General features: G+C 50.8%; 1 protein-coding gene across 4 annotated transcripts; it reads left to right on the top strand.

Moving 5' to 3' along the window:
- Positions 1–1,876: 1,876 nt before the first annotated feature.
- On the top strand, positions 1,877–23,172 carry Slc41a1 (solute carrier family 41 member 1). Of its 4 annotated transcripts, none has more exons than XM_026387400.2 (12): positions 1,877–2,265; positions 3,909–4,933; positions 7,196–7,258; positions 12,276–12,383; positions 13,682–13,753; positions 14,332–14,476; positions 14,621–14,797; positions 15,301–15,448; positions 16,294–16,373; positions 17,362–17,496; positions 17,823–17,971; positions 20,551–23,172. In XM_026387400.2, the coding sequence occupies exons 2-12, from the start codon at positions 4,559–4,561 to the stop codon at positions 20,734–20,736; spliced, it is 1,638 nt and encodes a 545-aa protein (XP_026243185.1). In that variant the 5' UTR covers positions 1,877–2,265; positions 3,909–4,558; the 3' UTR covers positions 20,737–23,172. The 4 variants fall into 4 exon arrangements, with proteins under 4 accessions (XP_026243185.1, XP_026243186.1, XP_026243187.1 ...); XM_026387401.2 differs by having other exon boundaries at positions 14,621–14,767; XM_026387402.2 differs by lacking the exon at positions 7,196–7,258 and having other exon boundaries at positions 1,878–2,265.
- The last annotated feature ends 18 nt before the right edge of the window (positions 23,173–23,190 follow it).

A 23,190-nucleotide genomic window follows, 5' to 3' on the forward strand; every position in this document is an offset into this window, starting at 1 on the left:
CTGTCTACTCACTGTGTTATGATTTGTTAATCTGTGCACTTAGATTTTGAACACTATCCCATATGTCTAAAATGCATTCACTTTTTGGAAAAGTATCCACAGGAAATAAGGGGGATTAAAAAATGGAAAATGTAAAGAAATAGGACTGGGGCTGTAGCTCAGTAACAGAGCTAGCAGGTGTGAGGCACAGGGTTCAATGATTAGCACCACATTAAAAAAATAAACAAATAAAGGCATTCTGTCCATCTACAACTACAAAAAAAAAATTAATAAAGAAATAGGAAGAAGATCAAGATTTTATACATAGGTAGCTGAACAAGCTGTCGAGATGAAATAGAGTGGGTTGGGGGGCATTGAATGGAGTAGGGAAAAGTTGTCTCCAGTTCCTGACTGGACATACACATCAGTCATAATTCCCAGGCCAACCTTAGGGATTCACAAACCTGGTATTCTGGAGGAGGCCTAGTGTTTCCCAGTATCAGATCTACTTCTGTCTTCAGGCTGAGAGACTCAGTATTTAAAGCCAAAATTGGGATCTGAGACACTGACATTGGCTTCACTGGGTCCCCAAAGATTGTAGGCCCTTAATGCAAGGCCCCAGTAGCTGAGCTGCTAATCCTAGGGTACTGGATTGGAGGGTACGGGGCTGGTTGAGTGTATGTATTTTTAATCGCTGTCCAAAGGAATGACTTGCTCAGGTTGCTGTGTGTGCCCTCGGTGCATACGTGTGCTGAAAATTCCATAGCCAGCCCTGACGCTTCTTCTCAGGTACATCTCTGTTCCAAACTCCCGTACAAATGCCCCGTGCGCCATTTTCCGCGAGGAAAAGGGCAGGAAGGAACCTCTGGTCACAGGTTCCACCGACAAGAGAGGAAAACCTGACAGTGGGGGTTCCTTTTGGGGGAAGGGTCACATCCCCTGCGCGAAAACATCCCAGTGAGAATGAATATTGTGGGTCTGCGTTGGAGAGGTGGGGACACCCCAGGGAGGAAGTGGCAAAAAGCGAGCTTGGGAACACCCCTCTTTGATCCCACAAGGTGCGTCAGGGAAACTTGGATTTCATTTCGCTCGGGATAGAGGCATCTGCCCCACCGCTACCACCCGTGCGGCCACGAGGCTCAGTGGGTCAAAGGAAGGCGCGCCCCCCTCCCCGCCGCCGCCCTTACCTCAGGTGATGTGTGTGCGACCCCGGCCACGAGTCTGACCTCTTTTTTCCCTCCCTCCCGCCCATCCCCACCCCTTTGAAGGCTGGGACTTTATTAAGACCGGATTCGTAAGGGCCAAGTCATTTGCTTTGAGGAACGCGGAACCCGGCGGAAGCGCGACGTGACCAGTCAGCGAGAGAAGAGCGGGGTCCAAGAACTGGGTAAGGACGGTTGGGTCCGGGGACTAGACGCGGGGAAGGAGCAGCGGATGGCTGCTGGAGCTCGCGGGACCGGAGCTGGTTGGCTGCTCCGCAGGGATGTTGGCCGGTCGTCTGGAAGGCCAGAGGCTCGAAGGAAGCACTCGAGATGCCCGGGGACCCGCGCACAGGCGCACTGGCCTTTCTAAGGCGACAGGAGCTCCGGCACTGCGGAGCGGACGCGATGGCGGTGGGACTGCGTAGTGAGCGTCGGCCAGCAGGGACATGGGGCGGGCCACTGGCCGATGCGCGCAGGGACCTGCTGGCCGCTGCGGCGACAGCCGGCTCGCAGTTCCCGTCACTCCTCGCCCAGCTTTTCCCCGGCGCCCCGCCTTCGTAGCACAAAGCGAAGGAAAGGGGCCGAGCCGAGGTTGGGCCCGCCCTCATACCGCTCCCCGATTGGCTGCTGCAGCTGTCCGTCCAGAATCTTATTTTTTTATTTTTGATGGAGGAGGGGGTGCCTCCCAGTCTGCCCCAGATCACGTTTGCCACCGGCAGCCAACCAGTCAGGCCCAAGTCGGCGGGCAACAAGCGATTGGGGACGAGAGAGCTCGGCTCCCCAGTTCCCCCGTCCAGGTCCCCCCCCCGCCGGGCCCGAGGCGGTATATCCTGCTCTCCCCGGTCACCTCCCACTCGTGGAAGCGGAGCTGCGGCCTCGCTGTAACGCAGAAACGAAATGTAGCCAGCCGGGTGTCGCGGCTGGACGCTCGCCTTGGCTGGGGGTGTGGGGGGGCACGCGGGGGGCCGAGGAGGACTGCCAAGGAAGAGGAGTGATGAGAAGAGGGGGAACCCTGCACCCCCCGAGACCACGGGCCCCTGCTGCCACTCACCAGGCGCCCCCCTTCCTCCCAAGCGAGGGGCAGGTCAGTGCTGTTGGGTCTGGGGACCTGAGTAGGTAGCGGAGGGCGGGAGTCTTGGCGCGTAGCGCATTTGCTGAGTGTGAGTCCTGGAGAGACGTCCGAGGCCACCCAGTTACTTCTCCTCCTCCTTAGGGTTGGGGGGAATACCAAAACGGGTCTTTTTTTGTCCCCTTCTGGGAGGAGGGTATGGGGCGTCTCTGGGCCTGAGGCCCGTCCCAAGTCTCCTTACTGTAGGAGTGGGTGAGGGACCGGCTGCTTCTCCCGCAAGCCCCCCTTTCAGGTTAAGTGGCCTGCCAGGAAACCAGGAGGGGGCGGGGGTGTCAGGTTTTAGCGAACTCAGAAACTTTTCTGGCATGGGCCAGTGAACTCAGAGGTTTCTCCTGGCCCTCTAGTGAAGATCTTTGAAAGGACCCCAGTACACTGATTGGAAAAGGGGTCTTGGTGGTGACTGAATTGATAGGAAGAGAAAATAATTCCCTTGGACCTGTTCCTGGGGTTTGATTCAGCCTTTCCCCAACTGGAGTTGCCTAAGTGTGAGTGTGTGGAATACTTAAGGGCCTGTTCATCCTACCTGTGGGAACCCTCTTTCAATTTATTTTTTATTTGTGAGAGTCATTCTCATGAAATGAAATAGGGTGAAATCAAGGCCCAGGGATCCTTTTAGGCAAAGAAAAGAAGGACCATGACAGCCAAAGACATGATTTGGGAGCAAGTGCATATTAGCTTATGGTGCTTGGGTTTTTGTTTTGCTTCTTTGCTTTTCTTTTTATTTTCTATTGATATTTTGGGGGATTTGTTTTCGTTTTTAGGAATTACACTCTATCAGACTCACTGATTCTGATCTGGAGAACAGGGGGGATCCTAGATTACTGAAATATATGAATAATAATGAAGAATAGTTTTACCCTCTCTCCCTTCAAATGGAGATAACTGCCTTGTCCTGTCTGACAAGCTCACAGGGCCAAACACAGGGAAGAGAAGCAGAGACAGAAGCCTGGACCAGAGTCAGCGTCTGAGCTTTTTGTAACACTGTTGACTCTCAAGGGCAGGAGTGGGTAGGCCTCTGGCTGTTGGCCTTGGTTTGGCAGGCTTGCCCCACTGCCCAGGGAGTCCTCCCAGTTTCGTTGTGTTTTTTCCCCTTAGGGACTGTAGCATTTGGTGGTCTGAGGGCTTTACTCTGATCAGTGTCCTGTCTTACCGTTGCTGTCTTGTGATGGTAAACAGTAACCTTCTGTAGCGGGGTGTCTGTGTAGGAAGTTTACAACTGAATTTGCAATTTTCCCATGGAGAGAGAGATCACACTTAAATAATCCTGAATCTTACTGGAATTCAAAAGGGATCTCCCTGAGGACACCCCTGCCCACCCCAGGCTGCTGAGAAGACTAGGTCTTCCACACAGTCTTCCTGAGGCAGTGGATGAGTGGTTGGGAGGACGGTGGGAGTAGCACCTGCTGGGCCTCTGGATGTAACTGAGCAGGACCAAGTAATTTTAGTGGAAAGAGAAAGGCAAATAGCAAACTCTATATAACAAACTGTTAACTGCCTTGAGGGAGAATTCTGCCAGTATGCGCTGTTCTCTCCTGTATCATAACATATTCTCTCTCTCTCTCTCTCTTCTTTTTTTTCTCTTCTTCTTCCCACATAAGGTGTTCCATACAGATTCTCGTGACTTTAAGGACCAGGCAATTGGGGAGACACAAAGTCTTCCCAGGAAGGGAGGAAATCTCTGGAAGAGAGGGGAAAGACAGCAGACACTGCCCTGGGACCACCGGAGCCTGAGGTGCTGTGGGAAGCCGAAGGCACCGAGCAGGAGGAGCAGGAAGGAGTCCCAGCCCCAGGTGGAGGCTGTGTTCTGAAAGATCTGAACTTGGTCTACTTTTTACGAGAGAGGGGCTGCCTCCGGAGGCACTGCAGCCTTGGGCTGGGTCCTTCTCTGGATGCCCCCTTCCCTGAGGAGCTTGCCGCTGAGAACCAAAGAAGATAAGAGGTCAGACAGACTTCCCCCAGGCAAGAGGCCCGTTGGCTGGAGGCAGGCATCTGCACCCCTAGTGGTGGGCTGCTGAGCCTGGTGAGGAGTTTCTTGCTCCCCTCCAGAACCCGGCTCCAGTGCTTCATGGGGCTGCCTGTTGGTGGATCAGTTTTTGCAGTGCCTGGTAGCAGCAGAGAGCCGTGGGAAGAGGACCCGCGGCACCCAAGCCTCGGTTCCCCCCAAGACTAAGATCTTTCCTGAGTTAGGGAGAGAAAAGCAGAAAAAAAAAAAAAAGAAAGTTCTCCCCTCCTCTCCTCCCTGCCCGTCATGTCCTCTAAGCCGGAGCCGAAGGACGTCCACCAACTGAATGGGACTGGCCCCACTCCCTCTCCCTGCTCTTCAGATGGCCCCGGGCGAGAGCCCTTGGCCGGGACCTCAGAGTTCCTAGGGCCTGATGGGGCTGGGGTGGAGGTGGTGGTGATTGAGTCTCGTGCCAATGCCAAGGGGATTCGGGAAGAGGACGCCCTGTTGGAGAACGGCAGCCAAAGCAATGAAAGTGACGACGTCAGCACGGACCGTGGCCCTGCACCACCCTCCCCACTCAAGGAGACCTCCTTTTCCATCGGGCTGCAAGTGCTGTTCCCCTTCCTCCTGGCAGGCTTCGGGACTGTGGCTGCTGGCATGGTGCTGGACATTGTGCAGGTAAGGCCTGAGCAGGGTGACTCCTTGGGAAACTACAACTCTTGGAACTTCCTCTCTGCCTCCCTGTCAGAAGCATCTGCTGCTTCCTAGAATACTGTTTCCCTTTGGATCACATCCTCAGTTTCTTCTTGGTCTCATTACTTTCTACAGAAGCTGAGTAGGGTAGTATTGCTTAACGGTAACAGATTTAAGTCCAGAGCTCAGGCTTGGGGAGGGAAGAGAGGACAGACAGGGCTGCTTCCTGAGCCTTCCTGCCAAACCCAGCTCAGTAGGAGACATCTAGCTGGGTCTCCTCCTTGTGCCTTCTTTCCCCTTCACTTGAGGTTTCAAGGATACCCAGGGTAGAAAGCTCGGTTTCAAGTCTCTCCTTTATTCCCCTGCTGGGCAGGAATTTATTCAGCTGCCAAGAGGGTCTCAGATGAAGTGAAAAAGCTCTTAAAGGCATTTGTGTTGCTTATCTTCCTGCAACCTTGGCAGAGTCTCCTTGGGGAATGGGGATGGGCACATGCGCTGTATGCACGATTTGGGGCGTTGGCATAATAAGACCTAAAAGAGCTAATTATGTGCTGTAAATTGGAACACAGTGTAACCAGGCCTGGGCAGAACTGTCTCTCCTCTTTGCTCCTCACCTTGCTGTCATGAACCTGCCCTGGGCAAAGAGGGCTATTTATGAGGGTATTGGGTAGAACGAAGCATAAAAGTTGGCAAGACCTGGAAGCTGAGAGCCGGTGACTGCTTAGCTCATTGTGAATTGGGACTTACCCTAAAACCCTAGGTCAGAGAGATAAAGTTGCATTTCTGGCTAAAAGTTTTTGAAGCACAGTATGAAGGTACCCTTTTAATTTTTTATTTGGGGACAGTCTCAATAAGTTGCTCAGGGCCTCACTAAATTGCTGAGACCAACCTCAAATTTGTGATTCTCCTGCCTCAGCCTCCTGAGTCACTGGGATTACAGGTGTGAGCCACCATGCCCTGCAGGTGCTAGGTTTATCTAATTCAATCAACAGTGTGTTTCAAGTTCCTGCCAAGTTCTGGGCTCTGTCCTAGGTACTCAAAATAAGGAAGCAGGAGGAGATCAGGCCTGTGCCTGTTGGGACATCCCCACCAAGGTCCCCACCCACCCACCTGCCCAGTATTTCCTGACATACTCCCAGAGGAACACAAAGCTCAGCATCACTTCCCCATGCCAAGTCAGTACTACAAACCATGCATGTAGTGATGCAGTGACTGCTGGTAGAGTTCACCCTATGTCCCAGGGTACTGAATGTGGTTGTTCTAGGTGATTCCTCCAGTACTGTCCACATAGCCCTTGAGCCCTTCAGGAGAACCCTGAACATTTGGTTATTATTGAGAATGGTGTTTGTGTCAAAATGCCCCATACTGCCTCCCCTCTCCCCAAACCTGTTTTCATGAGAATAGTTTCTACATGGAAGTTAGGCAGCTAGTGCCTGTTGGGACATCCCCAATAGGCACTCCTAGGGCATCGAGGAAGGGAAGGAGAAAGAGAAGAAATGAGCTAGCACTGAGTCTCTCCACCATTTCCATCCCTTTCCTATGGCCTTGGTCTCATTCTTTCAGTTTTGGGGCTAGTTGGTGTCTGTATAAGGGGTATGAGACTGGAAGTGCTGGCCTAGCATGCAGAAGGCCCCAAGTTTGATCCCCAGCACCACAAAAAGAAAGAAAAGGGGGGCGTGGCGAATCAGGATCCGATGGTGAACTCAGAAGGTTGTTTTATTTTCTGGATAATTACAGTAAAGCATTTGGGGGACTTTTCTATAGTCCCATAAGGTAGAAATCATAATCACCTCTATTTTATAGATAGAAAAACTATGGCTTAAAATGATTAGGTAACTACCATTGGTCATCTGTCCCCAGAACCTGTGTCACTAACATCTGAGACCTTCAGCATGGCCGTGGTTTGCCAGTCAGTTAAGCCTGCAGTCTTTATCTTCCCCTGAAGAACAAAGTTATTGGAATCTGGAACAATGGAGCTAGCTTCTGAAGGGAACAAGAACAAAAGTTCTTAGGGGGAGGAAGGGATCCATCGACCCCCTATCCTACACTACACAGCAGAGGATTCTAGAGCCTCTGAATCTGGCCTTACACCTGTCAGCCTGAGACATTGAGAGGCCTTTAATGCTGCCTGATGTGCCCCCAGAGGGCCACCATTTGCCCTCAGAGTAGCGTTTCACATACCTCACCCCAGAGGGTCCAGTTGGTGTGGATGACAATGGCTGGTTTGTCCTTGTCCCCCTCCCCCAGCTTCCCACTACAGCTGAGCTGGAGCAGGCCCTGCAGATGACTGCTACAAGATCACAGGAGGGGGTGAGTGCATAAGGTCAGGGCATGGGACTATAGGAAGATTCTTATTCCACTTCCAGGGGAACAAAAGGGGAGACTGAAGATCTCAGACACAGAATGATTTCTAAGAATTCACACCTGTGTTCCCCCTTCATACACTAAGATGGCTGTCATTGAGACAGCCTGAAAGTATCTAAGAGACCCATCTGGAGGAGGTGGCTATAGAGGATCCCAAAGTCACAGAGCAACAGATAGAAGTCTGTGTGGGCCCTGGTTCAGATGCCTCCTTGGTCCAGGGTCCCCCATGCTGCTGAAGACCCAGTCTCTTCCTGGAAGGCCTCCTCTTACTGACCCTCTGGTCTGCTCTGTGTGTGCGAAGCAGCCTCTGCAGTGAATGTGGAGCTCATGTACCAGCCAGAGTAGAAAAAGGTTAAGTGGACTGCAGTTCCCTCCAGCTTGACCACTGTAGCCAGAAATTCCTGCAGCGTTTGGAAGGGAAGCAGACTTGGGCCCAGTGTTGGCTTCAGAAGGGGATTATATAGGGAACTTCAGGCTGCCAGTGCTTTATGGTCCTCCCCCAAGTTTGGTCCTAGGCTGCTGCGGCACATCCCACTCCCTTTTCCTGTCAGCCTTTGTGGGGATGGAGATGGCAGGAGGTGGTGTGCAACCTCCACTAGGATTTTCAGCTAGGTTAGGATGGGGAACTCCCAGGACCTTATTTTAACTCCTCTTTTTGCAAAGGATCCCAAGAAAAGTAGATAGACACCTGCCCCAATATCTTCTCCTCTGTGTCTACCAAAGAGTCTACAGAGATGAGAATGGATGGCTGTGTAGCCTCAGGGAAGAGTGGGGAGCAGTTCTCCGGCAGCTGGCCTCATGGCTGCCACTGTTCCTGGGCAGGACACTCAGATCCCGTCTTCCTTGACCACCTTCTGCATTTGCCTGTTTTGGGGACCCCCATTTGCTTTTCTCACATTTGAACATACTGTTTGCCTGGGTGTTACCCTGAGTCCCTTCTGTTCAGACACCTCAAGGATGCCTCTGGGACACGTTTCAGACCTATGGAGGCAGGGATACTATAATTTGACCCCGAACCCAGGCCTCACCTTGAAAGGTCAACTACAGCTCAAATCTCTCAGGTTCTTGTGCAGCCTGGCGCCTAGAGCTTGAATCTAAGAATTCAAGTCTTCTTAATGTCTGAATTTCATCTCTTCCTGGCTCGGACTTTCCTCCTTGCTGCTACCCTCCTGGAGCAGAAGACTCAGGCCAGAAAGCTTGAAGACAGCTGGGGGTGGATGTGTGAGCCTGGAGGGGCAGAAGAGGCAGGTTTGATGTATAAGGAAGAGGTACTGGCAGGGCCACTGAGGTTCAGGACTTAGGGTGATTGCTCAGAATCAGGATTAGTTTTGAGTGTGGGAAGAACAGTCTCATCCTCCACTTCTAAAACATCAAGGAGTGATGAGCCTTCCATACCAAGGAGAGAGAGAAGGGAAGGGGGCTGTGCTTCTGAAAAGCAGTGAAAATCCATAGATGCTCCCCATGCCCCTAAGCCAGAGCAGAGCTTCCTGGACCCTTTTTCATCCCCAGCAGAGCAGGAAAGTGTAGGTGGCAACTTGGCTAACTGCTTTGACTTCAGGGGCATACACACTCCCAGCCAGAATGAACAGGAAGGGCCTGAATTAGGCCAAAGGAGGAAGAAGAGCTACTCACTGTCTGTCCCTGCCACATCCTACCCACTCCTAACCCCAGGACACCCTGCTTCCTAGGCTGGTTCCACATCACCAGCCTCTCAGCCACTCTTCCCAGAGCCCTGCACATGCCTACATGTCACAGCCTCCCTGTCTGAACTGCATCTTTGAGAGGGTTTTGTGGGTGAAGAATGTATGTGACTGTTCTGACCCAAGTGCCAACTTTGCTGGGCCAGGGGTCAGGTAGTGAGTTCCAGGCTGCTTCATAGGGGCTATTCCTGTGGCTGCTTGTTCTCCTTACATGTCTCAGCCTATCCCTCCTAAAACCCCATTCCTTCTAGATGTTTCTGTAATTTAAAAAAAGGGTACATGTTTGCCAGGAAGTGAAAAGATTTGGGGATGCTTAGAATGGTAACCAGAAAGGCTTCACTGAACTGTACACATTTCTTTTCTTAAAATAAGGCAAGTAGGGGCTGGAAGTGTAGCTCAGTGATAGAGTGCTTGCCTAACGTGGGAAGCACTGGGTTCGATCCTCAGCACCACATAAAAATAAGTAAAATAAAGGTATTGTGTCCATCTACAACTAAAAATATATTTTAAAAAATAAAGACCAGTAATAATTTCTTACAAACAATTCAGAAAATACAACTTGCATACACCTGAAGTATCTCCCCCCAGGCTTTTTACCCCGCCAGCCCATACCCACTGCACCCACCTAACTGGGAAGCTCAGCTGTGCATGGAGCTGGCATCGTGGAAGCAGACGGGGCAGATGTTTGGGGGCAAGGATACGAGATGAGGCTGTGCTTTGAAAGCTCGCAGTCAGCACCCTCGTCAGGGGAGGGGCAAGGAGGTGAACCCTTCCCCCTTCTGGAACTGTTGTCCAGTTTGGGAAGAAGGAGCCAGTAAAACTAAATGAGGTCAGGACTACAGGGAGCTGGGACCCCAGTGGTGTGCACCGGCCATGTCCAAGAGTAACAGTCCCTGAGCTCCTTCAGGCTGATGGGGCTCACTGGGGCTGCCTCTGAGGTGAGAAGGGATTCACATCCTTGCAGTGTTTGGAAGGGACCACCTCTTCAAGGGGCTGCCTGGAAGCTCAGGAGCTGCTGTTGAGGTGGGAGGTGCTTCCTCCACCTCCGTCATCCTCAGAGAGGGGCTTCCCTGAGGAGAGTCCTGGGTCCTTTCAGACTATAAGAAGAATCCTAGGGTCTACAAGACAAGTGTGTGCTCTGACGCGGATGACATGAGCCCTTCCCCAGGTTCCTGTTATGGCCCCCAACATCCGCACACTGAACTGTGATGAGAAAAAAGAGGTCCCAAAAAGAAAAGAGAGCTCTTTGCATTATGGGACTGCCCAGTGTCCAGCCTCCTCTAGTCCCTTTCCCTGCCCCCAGCCCCCTCTGATAGTCTTAACTCATTTTTAAAATTTTTTTATTATTGTGGTTAAGAAAAAAAACACATGAGGGCTGGGGTTGTGTCTCAGTGGTAGGTCGCTTGACTACCACGCATGAGGCACTGAGTTATATCCTTAGCACACATAAAAATAAAATAAAGGTATTGTGTCCACCTACAACTAAAATATATATATATATAAACACATAAAATTTACTGATTTAACCATTTTGAAGTGTATTAAGTGTATTCACAGTGTTTGGAGTGCAACAAATCTCCAGAATGTTCATCTTTCCTAGCTGAAACTTTATCCATTTAACACTAATTCCTCCCCCACCCACAGCCTTAGGCAACCCGCTTTCTGCTTTTCCTTTTAATGAATTTGACTACTTCAGATACCACATATAAGTGGAATCATATAATGTTTGTCTTTGTGCAGTTGACTTGGTTGGTATAATGTCCTTAAGATTCATCCACAAAGTAGCATCTGACAGGATTTTCTTCCATTTTTAAGTCTGAGTAGTATTCCATAGTGTGTGTGTACTGCATTTTGTTGATCCATTCATCTGTTGACAGACACTTGAATGCATCCATATCTTGGCTATTGTGAATAATTCTGCTATGAACATGGATGGATGTATCAATATCTCAATATCCTGCTTTCAATTTTTTTTTTTTTCCAGCATTGGGGATTGAACCCAGGGACACTGTTCCACGGAACTCTATCCACAGCCCTTTATAATTTTTTTTTTGAGATAGGATTTCACTAAATTGCCAGCTGACCTTGAACTTGTGATCTTCTTGCCTTAGCCTCCAGAGTAGTTGGGATTACAGGCAAGAACCATGGTGCCACCTCCCCACCCCCGTTTTGTGAAACATTTTGCAATCCCACCAACAGTGCACAAGGATTCCAATCTCCACATCTTGCCAACACTCATTATTTTCTGTTTGTTCGCTTGCTTGCTTTCATAGTAGCCATCCTAGTGGGTGTGGGGTGGTATCTCCATATCTCACTGTGGTTGTGACTTGCAGCTTTGCTCATATTTAACGATAAAGTCATGGTGCTAGAATTGCCCTAGAGACCATCTAATCTGGTTCCTGAATTGAGCGTTTTAGTCAGGAGTTTGAGGTCCCCAGCTGAGATCCCCAGCTGGTCTATGTGAGGGGAGCTAGCATGAGGTCCCTCCCTGGGTCTCCTGTAGAAGACCCCAGGCTCTCAACCAGTGCCCTCACCCATTACAGCACTTCACCTCTAGGCCACGACGCTCATACCAACCTGCACACATCCACTTGGCCACCTACCGCCCACCAGCTCCTCTCTCTCCAAAACTGGAGGCTTTCCACTCTAAAAATAAATAAAGGAAACCACATTGCCCATTAAGGCCAAGGAGGGGACGAGGGCTGAGGGAGTGCAGAGGTGTAAGAAAGCCCCTAGATGACCAGCATTTAGAGCCGCACAGTCTGAATTCAGAGCCTGCTCAGGAGCGTCGCCATGGCTGAGGCCCAGAGCCCTTGGAGATAGAAACCAAACAAACGCTCTAATCTTCCCAGCCCCATGGAGCCCAGCTTTCCACAGCTGAGACAACACCGCCCAAGGCTGAGGCCAGGGAGAAACTAGACTAAAGGCAAAGGGCTGGACGCGCAATTGGAGCGGGGATCTCAAAGGAGTTCTGGGGTGTAAGCCAGCTTGAGGTGGCTCAGCCATGTGGGTCCCCACCACCTTTTCCCCTTGGCTGCAGAGGAAGTAGAGCCATGCCAGGGGTCACCCCAATCTGGGGACAGGATGGGGATTATGTTATTAGGAAGCTTGCTTTGCTTCCAGGTTCTTGGAGGGAAGGTGCTTGGTGCTGTCTCCCTGCTCACCCCATTTCCTTCCCAAGACCCTGATCCCAACCATCTGCTCAGCCTCAATGCCAGTCCTTTGGGACGCTGAAATTCCTGAGCTCTGTTTTCACCTCATAGCACTGGGAGGTCTTCCAGAAGGTGACGGAGGTCTTCATCCTGGTGCCTGCGCTGCTGGGGCTCAAGGGGAATCTGGAAATGACCCTGGCATCGAGGCTGTCCACTGCAGTGAGTATCCTGGCTGGGAGGAGAAGATTCTGGCCAACACAGAGCCAGAGACTGGGAGAGGGCCACTCTGCCTTCCTGAAGCATAGACTAGGGCGGGAAGGGAGGGCCTGGGCAGGTGTAGGGAGATCCCAGGATGGGTGGTTCCCAGGCTTGGTTTCTGGATGTCCCAGCCATCCCTGGATGCCTGCCCCAACCCCTGCTTCGCAACCTGCCTCGTGACTGTTTGTACAGCTTTGACAGGCGGGCACCATGCTGGTTTCTCAACCCGCACCGGTGGGGGCCGCCTCTGATCTCCAGCCCTGCTCTGCAGCTGGGCAGGAGCAGAGCCAGGCCCTCCCAGCCCCCCTCCCAGCCCATTCCCTTTCCCCCAGGCATCTTGTTCTTTAAGGAAATAGTCAGGGAGAAACTGCTCATCACTTCCACCTCCCATAATCCCTTAGACCAGCTGTGACCATTCAGGGACGAGCCAGATACAGGGCCACAGAGTGGGTGACTATAAAACTCAGGTGGCCACTGAGTCCCTGCATGGCCAAGAATCTGGAGAAGGTGGCAGAGAGAAGGGGGCACCAACATAACCCATCCAACATTGTCTACCCTGCTCCTGGCCCATGCTACCCAGTCCTTCCCAAACACTTGCAGCCCCAGTCCTACGCCAGCCACTCACATGTCCTGGGAGTAAGAAAGAGATGCAGCTGCCTCTGGAGCCCCCTTCCCAACCCTCTAAGCTGGGGGGGGGGGGGCTCTTTTTGGTTTTTTTGGAACCAGCAATTGAACTCAGGGGCACTCGACCGCTAAGCCATATCCCCAGCCCTATTTTGTATTTTATTTAGGGTCTCACTGAGTTGCTTAGCACCTCACTTTTTGCTGAGGCTGGCTTTGAACTTGAAATCCTCCTGTCTCAGCTCCCCCAGCTGCTGGGATTACAGGCATGTGCCACAGTGCCTGGCTTGTTTTGTTTTTGCAATACTAGGAGTTGAACACAGGTCTTCACACTTCCTAGGCAAGCACTTTGCCACTGAACTACACCCCACCCCTTTTAAAATTTTATTTTGAGAAAGGGTCAAGGTTGCCCAGACTGGCCTTTAATTTGTAATTCTCTTGCCTCACCCTGCCTAGTAGCTGGGATTATAGGTGTGTGCCACTGCATCCACCTTTGCTTCGCTTTCTAGGACGTTCATGTCCTAGCCCCAGAGTCTTAGGCCACATGCACTGCCTCTTGATTGGATCAGGGGTCTAACACATGGAGCCCCAGGCCTTTTCAAGCCTGAAGCTTCAGCCCTTCATCCTTCTTCTCCCAGGCCAACATTGGACAAATGGATACACCCAAGGAGCTCTGGAGGATGATCACTGGAAACATGGCCCTCATCCAGGTAAGAGAGTCAGCATAGAAGCCAATGAGCTAAGCTTCCCCCTTAATCATAAGTCTCTAAAAGACTTAGGTCAGGCCCAGCTGGCTTCTGAGTGAATCTCTAGCACCCTGCAAAGTAACTCTCAGAGCTAAGCAGGAAAATGACCAAGATGGGGAGAGCCATGGCATCTCCCATTCAGGTGGAGTAGGGGCCTTTAAGTAGGAGCAGTCTCAGGAGTGCTAAAGTGTCCGCTGCCACTGTTGTCCCATCTCCCCAGGAGGCCACGCGGATTCCAGACTGGACATCTTTCCCCTTGAATCCCAGGTCTTGACTCTGGCTGAAGTCTTTGGTTTATTGATCTCTGCCCCCGTTCCCAGAGGAACACTCATTCAGCCAGTAACATGTCCTGGGCTCCCGCAGGGTGCACTGCCCAGTCCTAGTGTCTGGTGTGAAACTAAATAAATAAAGACATCCTTCCAGCATGGGAGGACTGGACAATCCAGTCCAGGCTGCCTCCTGGGACTGCCTAGGGCCAGGAAGAGTCTGCTGAGTGCTCAGTGGCCCTCAGCTAAGCAACCTCTGCCCACTCCTCTCCTCAGGTGCAGGCCACGGTGGTGGGCTTCCTGGCATCCATCGCAGCCGTCGTGTTTGGCTGGATCCCTGATGGCCACTTTAGCATCCCACATGCCTTCCTGCTGTGTGCCAGCAGTGTAGCCACAGCCTTCATTGCCTCTCTGGTGCTGGGTAAGGAAGGGAAGGGAGTGCAGGAGTAAGGAAGGCTGCCCCAGAGTTGTTGACTATGCCTGGCACCTCCACTCTCTCTTTTCCTTTCTTAGTACCCCTTTATTTCCACTCACCCTGCCTGGCCCGCCTCCCCCTCCTCTCCAGGTATGATCATGATTGGAGTCATCATTGGCTCTCGCAAGATTGGGATCAACCCAGACAACGTGGCCACACCCATTGCTGCCAGCCTGGGCGATCTCATCACCTTGGCACTGCTCTCAGGCATCAGCTGGGGACTCTACCTGGAACTGAGTGAGGCTGAGGCCACCGAGAGTGGCTCAGGTGGACTCTCGGGTGGGATTGGGAGATGTGGTCATATATTCTTAACTGCTTGGTTTGAACAGATTCAAATTCATGCAGGCAGCAGAGACAGGAAATAAAGTATCAGAAATATATTCCTGCTTGGTCCTGTGGATCTTGTTTCCCTTAGAGGGATAAAGCAGAAAGGATAAAGGAAGGAACTGAAAGCTGGCAACTTGCGAGCTGAAGAAGTGAATAGGAGATAATAACCTCTGAGATCTAGAGGCCTGGAGTCTGATCTCTGCCTCTAGTAAGTTCAGTATCAGGGTAGCTCACTACCTTGGTTTCCTCATCTACAAAATGAACAAGGCTGGTGCTGCTGACCTCTTGGGCTGACAGTGAAGACTAAATGAGGTTGTACAGGTGTTCAGTGTATTATTGCTGGTGATCTGTTGGTCTGTTGGAACATATGCAGGTTGAGCCTGGGTGGGGGCAGGGAGTAGGGAGCCACAGTGCTCATCTCCCTCTGATTTCTGCCCTCTCAGATCACTGGAGATACATCTACCCCCTGGTGTGTGCCTTCTTTGTGGCCCTGTTGCCTGTCTGGGTGGTGCTGGCCCGACGGAGCCCAGCTACAAGAGAGGTGTTGTACTCAGGCTGGGAGCCTGTCATCATTGCCATGGCCATCAGCAGGTAGGCTCAGGCCCTGAGTTCCCACCTACACCCTACAGTAGACTCCATTGAAACCCCTGGAGAGAAGGGTCTAGGGAGGACTCCAGAAATGCATTCAATAGTACATCAGTCTCACATTTTTCCAGTGCAGCAGACCGGCACCACCTGAACTGGGTTTCATTCCAAAGTAGGGTGTTTTGACCAAGGAAACTGAAAAAGCACCACTGGATTCATGGGCACATATGATGTCATCAGGGCCCCAGGAGAGTCTGTCTCTTGGCTCTGCTCTTCCCAGTGATGGCTTACAGCCCAGGTTTACACTTTGCTAACCCCTCCCAAGTCCAGCAGGAAGAGAGATTCTTTACCCCAACAGTTGCGCAAAGTCCTAGGATAGAGTTTCATTGGGTCTCACCTGGTCACGTGACTATCCCTGAACCAATGGGTGGTCAGGAGCTGAGCTATCATTGACACAGTGTCATCTGGACCACAGTGCCTGAATTTGAGAAGGTGGTTCCCTGAGGAGGAGCCTAGTGCTGTTACCAGAAAGGAAAATGAATGCCAAGCAGGCAGAATGAAGGGATCCTCACAGGCAGGCAACCCTGCAGGTGGCTCCTCAAACCAGCTTGGGGGATGGGTTCAGGAAGTGGCTGCCTGACCTGGCACCATCAGCTTGTTCTGGGCTCACTGTGCCAAGTCAGGGTGTTCTGAGCAGCAGCTGGTTCTGGCAAGGGAGGCGAGAACTAAAAGATGAGGAGCTATCATGCTTTCCTTTGTTTCCAAGGCTAGGTGGGTCTGTTCCTTTCATCCCAGAGACCAGGGAAGAACTCTTCAGTGGTCTTGATGTCATTTTGTCTTTGTATCTCTAGTGTGGGAGGCCTCATCTTGGACAAGACGGTCTCAGACCCCAACTTTGCAGGGATGGCTGTCTTCACACCTGTAATCAATGGTGAGGTTTGAGTATCAGCTATCAAGGGGAAGGAGAGGGACAGGGGAAGGAGAGGGACAGTGGGGGACAGGTAGGGGGTGGATTTCTGTTTTAGTCCAAGTTACAGCAGGCAAGAGAATCCAGCTCAGAGTTTAAGACTATATTGAAGAGACTTCTCACAAGGTAGGGGCAGGGTAAAAGGACCCAAAAGGGATATTGAGGTACCCAGAGACTAGCAACAAAGGGAGAGCCTTCAGGCCTGAAAGCCACGGAGACTAGAGAATCGTGTTGCAGGAGCCCATCAACATGGACAAGCCACTGTCAGAAAGCACAGAGGGATCCAGAAAGAAATACCTGACCCCTCTTTACCCCACCATCTGTTCACCTGCTGATACCTCCCACTGCACAAACCCAGGTGGAAGCAGCCAGCAAAGATGGCCAGGGGATCCCTTTGCCACCTCCTCCCAGCCATGTGTCCTGGGACTGCCTATAAATCTGCCATTCAGGACTCAGGGCAAGGCTGAAAAGAGCAAGACTAGGTCAGAATGTGAAGGCAAACAAAGCAACCAGCACAGATCCTGGGAAAAGCACCAGATTTGAGTTTGAAGCTCAAAACACTACTTGAAACTGATTACCGAAAGGAATCCAAGCATAAACACCAGGTGCCCGGGTTTGCTCGGAGCATTAGAGCATACAAGGTGAGGCAGGACTTGTCCCCTGTGCTATGTGGGCAGGCAGGTGCTCACTGTCCTGGTGAAACATCAGGCTCTGAGTCTGCAGATCTGCCTGTTTCCTTGCCATTGCTCTCATAGTCACACTGGGGTCCCTTGGGACCACCACATTGCCATAGCAGGGAGGAACCTAGAAGATCACTGGAACCAGGGGTGTATTCTTCTCTTGAGGACTAGGGACTGGGAAGTGCCTACTGAGGCCTCTACAGATGGACACAAAAAGTAAGAAGGTTGTTTCTCCCCACCACCCTGAGCCTAAGTCCTGTGTGTTCCCTCAGGTGTTGGGGGCAATCTGGTGGCAGTGCAGGCCAGCCGCATCTCCACCTTCCTCCACATGAATGGGATGCCAGGGGAGAACTCTGAGCAAGCTCCTCGCCGCTGCCCCAGCCCTTGTACCACCTTCTTCAGTCCTGGTAACAGCAGATTCGTAGTCTGCTGGTCCCATTCCAGCCTTGGAGTTTTTTGGGGGGCGAGGGGTTTATAATCATGTAGTTTGCTTAAGCTGGGGAGGCCCAGGTCCAGGATTCTCCTTTGCTAAACTGCCCTCTGTTCTGGAGGGCAGAGCCCAGGCCAGAAGGTTATCTTTCCTGGGACATCCTAGGGACTGGGGACCACAGGGTGGAGAAATAGAGACAGTCAGCTGTCTGCAGCCTGGGAGTGGTGAGGGTCCTCCTGACCGTGGCCTGGGACCAGAAATTTTCTCCCCACCAACCTCATGCCCGCTCTTCTCTGGTTACAGATGTGAATTCCCGCTCAGCCCGGGTCCTCTTCCTCCTTGTGGTCCCAGGACACCTGGTGTTCCTCTATACCATCAGCTGTATGCAGGGCGGGCATACCACCCTCACACTCATCTTCATCATCTTCTACATGACAGCTGCACTGCTCCAGGTATGGCCCAGCAAGAGCAGGAGTACAGGGAAAGGCCAAGGCTACTCCCTTCCTGGATAGAAAAGGTGGCCCAGTTTGGGCCCATCAGACACCTCCTTCTCTGGCTCTGGGTAGCTGATAAATACTGAACAGAGTTCAGAAGAATAGACATTGTTTCCAGCAGAATCACTAACATGCTGCATGACTTTGACCTAGTGATTTTACCTCTCTGAGCCTCAGCAATGTACATTTTTTAAAAATTGATTTATTATTTTTTATTTGTAGATGGACATATACCTGTATTTTATTTTTTTATGTGGTATTGAGGATCGAACCCAGTGCCTCACACTGCTAGGCAAATGCACTACCTCTGAGCTACAACCCCAGCCCCCACATTTGCAAATTGAGAGGAAGGGGTGCTCAGCAAGTGTGCTTTGCTACCACCATCACTAGCCTAACCACAGAGTTCCACTTGAAGATCCCTCTGTTTTGCATGCTGGGCTTCAGCTTGAAAAAGCGACAAAACCATTGCACTGGGTAGTCCATCTATAGGAGCCCATCTACCCTGCCATTCCATAATACTGTGACACTTTCTATGTAGTAGGTCCCCTTTTACCAAACCTCCCCACCCCCAACTTTAGAAAGGCTGTGTTAGGAATCTTAGCATGGGCTAGGCTTAGAAACAACCATATGCTGTTTCCCAGCAGGAGTTATTCAAGTTGCCATGCTCCCTTGCGAGTGGGGTCGCATAAAACCCCTAATGGGAAAAGGAGGGGTGGGTGGTTATGCTGAGGGTCTGCAGTGGAGGTTTTCACTTCATTCCTTGGCTGAGATTGGAAGGTGAAGCCCTGGAGCCACTCTCACCTCTGCTCTTTTCTCTAGATCTGTGGAGGGACAGAATATGACACTTAATCCCCTGTAAAGTTCTCCCTGATCCTTTTGCGGCCTCCTCCCAGTGTGTGTCCTGGGACTGCCTGAAGGCTAGAAGTGAGGACAGCTGCTGCCATTCCCATCCTGGAGCATGTCGCAAGGGCCCCCTGGCTGCGTTCTTTATTTGGGACTTTTCTGCAGCTGCTGGAAAGGGTGTGAAGTCATGGGTTCTGGATCTCACCCAGGGCCATAGAGCAAGGCACCTGTGTGCAGTTAAGGGAGAACGTGAAGGGTACTAGAACTGTCACCCCTAGCTTCCTTGACAGAGGACAAGAGAGCAACCAAGTTTGCCTAAAAATAGGTAACAGCTTTAGCTTCTGCCTTCATTAAGGGCTCTGGTCCTGCATCTGAGTCTCTTAGGGCAAAATTTTCATACCACAGTATTTGCAAAGTATAGTTGAGAGTGAAACCTCTCAGATGACTGTCAGGGTTAACGATCTGACATCATTCCATTCTCACATCAACACAGTCATTTAAGGAACCCACATGTCAAGCACTGTGCAGGTGCAGCCTGCCCCACCACAGTATTCTAGACTGAAGTGCATTTTTTTTAATATTTTTTTTTAGTTGTAGTTGGACACAATACCTTTATATCACTTATTTATTTTTATGTGGTGCTGAGGATCAAACCCAGGGTCTCGCTCTACTGTTGAGCCACAACCCCCCCCAAGTGCATTTTAAAGTGTGAGTGAATCTCATTAAAATGCAGATTCTCAGCCAGCACCATGGTACACTCCTGTAATCTCAGTTTGGGAGGCTGAAATGGTAGGATCTCGAGTTCAAAGCCAGCCTCAGCCAAAGCAACTCAGTGAGACCCTGTCTCTAAATAAAATACAAAATAAGGCTGGAAATGTGGCTGAATGGTTGAGTGCCCCTGAGTTCGATCCCTGGTACCAAAAAAAAAAAAAAAATGCAGATTCTTATTCAGGGCCTACTAGCATGATTCTGATCTTGATCATTCTTAATTATATGTAGTAATAGAAGGTAAGTAAAGGCACCGATAAATCAAAGCAGCAGATAATACACAGCATTTTGAATTGCAGTGCATCATCTGCTTTATGTTTAGCCATCTTATCCACAGTTCTGTTTTGCTAAAACTAATGTTAAAGTAAACTTGCATTCTTTGAGCCCACAACAGCAGAAGGGGAAGGGTCAGGAGAAAGCCAACTTGGGATGATCAACTGTTACTCAGACAAACATGCCTACAGTGGCCTCAAATGCTATCCTTATGCCACTCTGCCCAGAGGAGAAAGCCCTGCAGGAAAAGCTCACTCCACTGCCAGCTTCCTGCCAGGCGCCTGGAGAGGCCAACCTGGCAAGGACTGGAGTGACCCAAGAATGGGCTGACCCAGAATTAGAGGCAAGAGGGCTAAATTCCTGTGTGGGGAAGGACTCAGGTTAGGAAGCCCCTAGTTTGGCAAATTTGGGGAGCCGAACGTAATGCCGATGCCGGCTATAGCAGCATCTTACCTTCTAAAAGGCTGTCATCTCGCCTCTTGGTAATTGAGGGTGAAGGAACACAGAGAGGTTGCCACAGTGGGAAATGCACTGTCCCAGCCTAGCCCTTGTGGCTGGCCAAGCCTCGTGATACACTGAATGGGTCCAATTGTGTGGCCTCTGGCTCCCCCTGGAGAGGGGATGGCTACAAGCAGGACCTTCTGTCTCTCCAGGTGCTGATTCTCCTGTACATCGCAGACTGGATGGTGCACTGGATGTGGGGCCGGGGCCTGGACCCGGACAATTTCTCCATACCGTACTTGACTGCTCTGGGGGACCTGCTTGGCACTGGGCTCCTGGCACTCAGCTTCCATGTCCTCTGGCTCATTGGGGACCGAGACACAGATGTTGGGGACTAACTTGGCCACTCAGCCTTTTCCCTCTGCACTTCCTGTTTGAATTTTTTCTTTTGTTTTCCTCTCCCCACCCCACCCCCCACTCTCACCTCTTTCTAGGACTTCACTTTGATACCAAATTCTCATTATTTTCAATGGGAATTTTTATACATTGAGCCAAGTTTGGGTAGGAAGAATTCAGGAAGGACAGATGGACTGAGATAAGCAGTACAAGTAGATTTTTGAGACAATCACCAAGTGCAATTTCATGGTGGGTGCCTCCAGGTGAGGTGGATTGGGGCAGGGGGTTTCTGTCTGGAATCTGGGGGTATATGGCTTAGCTTTAGCAACCTCAGTTGTGGCCCTAATGAGAAAACCTTTGTGAGTGGGTTCTGGTTTTCCGGTTATGTTATTTTCTTTCTTTCTTTCTTTCTTTTCTTTCTTTCTTTCTTTCTTTGGTTGAACAGAGGGATAGAACACACACACACACATACACACACACACACACACACACACACACACACAGAAATGGACCAACGTCAAAGCACTGGGCAGGAGACAACTGCTTCAGGCCCCCTGTGATCCCAGCCCTACTCTCTGCCCTCTGGACCTAGGCTCTCCTGCTCTCAGAGAGAGGAAGGTGGGCTGACTGTTCAATTTGTGCACGTGCCTATTGCCTGACTGCCTGGTCAACATCACCAACACTCCTTCTAATTGTTTTCCAGATGAATGTCATCCAGGAAGTAATAAGCAGTAGCCTGGTCTCCCTGTGGATCTATGTCTACCCATAGGTTTCCCAAGATCCACATCCTCCCTGGGCCTGGAGGTCTGAGTCTTCATCTCTGTTCAGCCCTCCTCTCTAATTATATCTAAGCACTACCTTCCCCAGAGCTTGCCAAGCAGAGTTCCAAGAATAGGGACAGAGCAAGGATATGTGGAGAATGACTGGGAGGTTGAGGGAAACCAAGGGTGTTTGGTTGCTGCTGTTTCCCCTGAGAACATAATCATGTGGTCACCTTGGCCTCTATTACTTCCTAAAAATCACTCATGCTTTCATGGTCATGAAGGTCAGTCTCTCTTGGTTCCTGCCCACAATCATTCATTCACTCATTCAACAAATTCTCAGCCTCCCCATGATGAGCTGTTCAGCAAGTATGGTCTGAAACATGTACTAAGCAGTATTTATTGGGTGCCTACTATGTGTTAGGTACTGTGCCGGGCACTGACTAGCCAGTGGTAAGGGAATCACAGCTCTCACCTCACCTCCTTCCCCAGCTTACATAGGTCACCTGTCCCTTTCAGTATGGCAGACAGATTTCCTCATTGTAGGCATTTGCTTCTCCTTCACCACACCAGGCCTTGCCTTGTTCTTCCTAGACTCCAACACTGCAGTGCTGATCAGACCTCAAGCCACCAGTTCCATTACTTAACCAGTGTTTGTATCTCTAAACTACCATCCTTCACTCTCCCTTCTTGTCCCTCTCCTCCCTAATCATCCCAAAGAGGATTTAGAACTAGCAGTACAGACACCAATTGGCTTCTTCTGCTTCTCAGCCTAGCAAAAAAAAAAAAAAAAAACTTGAGAGAAATCCAGAGCCTCTGCCTCTTTCCAGCACATAGCTCCAAACAGCTCAGACAGCTGTCCACACTCACATGTGCAATCTGGGCATGAGGATGCAGACTTCTTCTGGCCTGTCAGGCTTTTTCCCCGTAAACCCTCTCCTCTGTAACCTAAAGGGCCACCTCCAAGGGAAGAAGGCTAGGCAGTAGGCCTGCTTCTACCAGCACCAGGCCTTACCCTGGGAAATTGCCCCAGACCTCTAGAGACTATTCTTTCTCTCCCATTTCCTCCCAGGCCACCTTCTGGAATCATAGAGCCTTAGAACTGGAAGGAATCATAGAGGTTATCTAGTTGGAGTTGTGTCCAACAGAGTTCATTAACACCAGCCTGGGCCTGTTTCTGCTCTTCCCTCTGACCTCCTTTCATCTTTTCTTCCACCTCAGTACACACTTGCACACAGACTCTTGTACAGGCACCAAACCCTGAGGCTGTACCCCTGTGATTTCCAGTCACCCCTGCTCCAGCCTCTCATACCTTCCTCATCTCTGGAGTTCAGCCAGGCTGTCCCTGGAGAATCAGTCCTCCTTTGCCTAGAAAGCAGAAAGCAGGCACACCCCCTGCTCTGAGTGTGTGAGCAGAGGAGGACCATGGGGCGAGAGGGAAGGAAAATGAAGTTGACATCAATAGATTTCATTTCTCCCCGTCCCGCCACCTCCCATTGTACCAACTGCATGTACCCTTGGCCTGGCTGCAAGGAGCAATATTGGTTTACTCTTGTATCCTTCAAAAGTTAAAGAACTGTCTTCAGAGAATTATTTATAGTTACTATAACTGAATTGACAAATGTCAACTTAACTGATAAATTATATTTGGTAAAATAAAGAGGACGTTTATTTAAATGGTTCTCATCCTGTGTG

The sequence above is a fragment of the Urocitellus parryii genome, chromosome 9, assembly GCF_045843805.1.
Source record: "Urocitellus parryii isolate mUroPar1 chromosome 9, mUroPar1.hap1, whole genome shotgun sequence".
Taxonomy (NCBI): domain Eukaryota; kingdom Metazoa; phylum Chordata; class Mammalia; order Rodentia; family Sciuridae; genus Urocitellus; species Urocitellus parryii.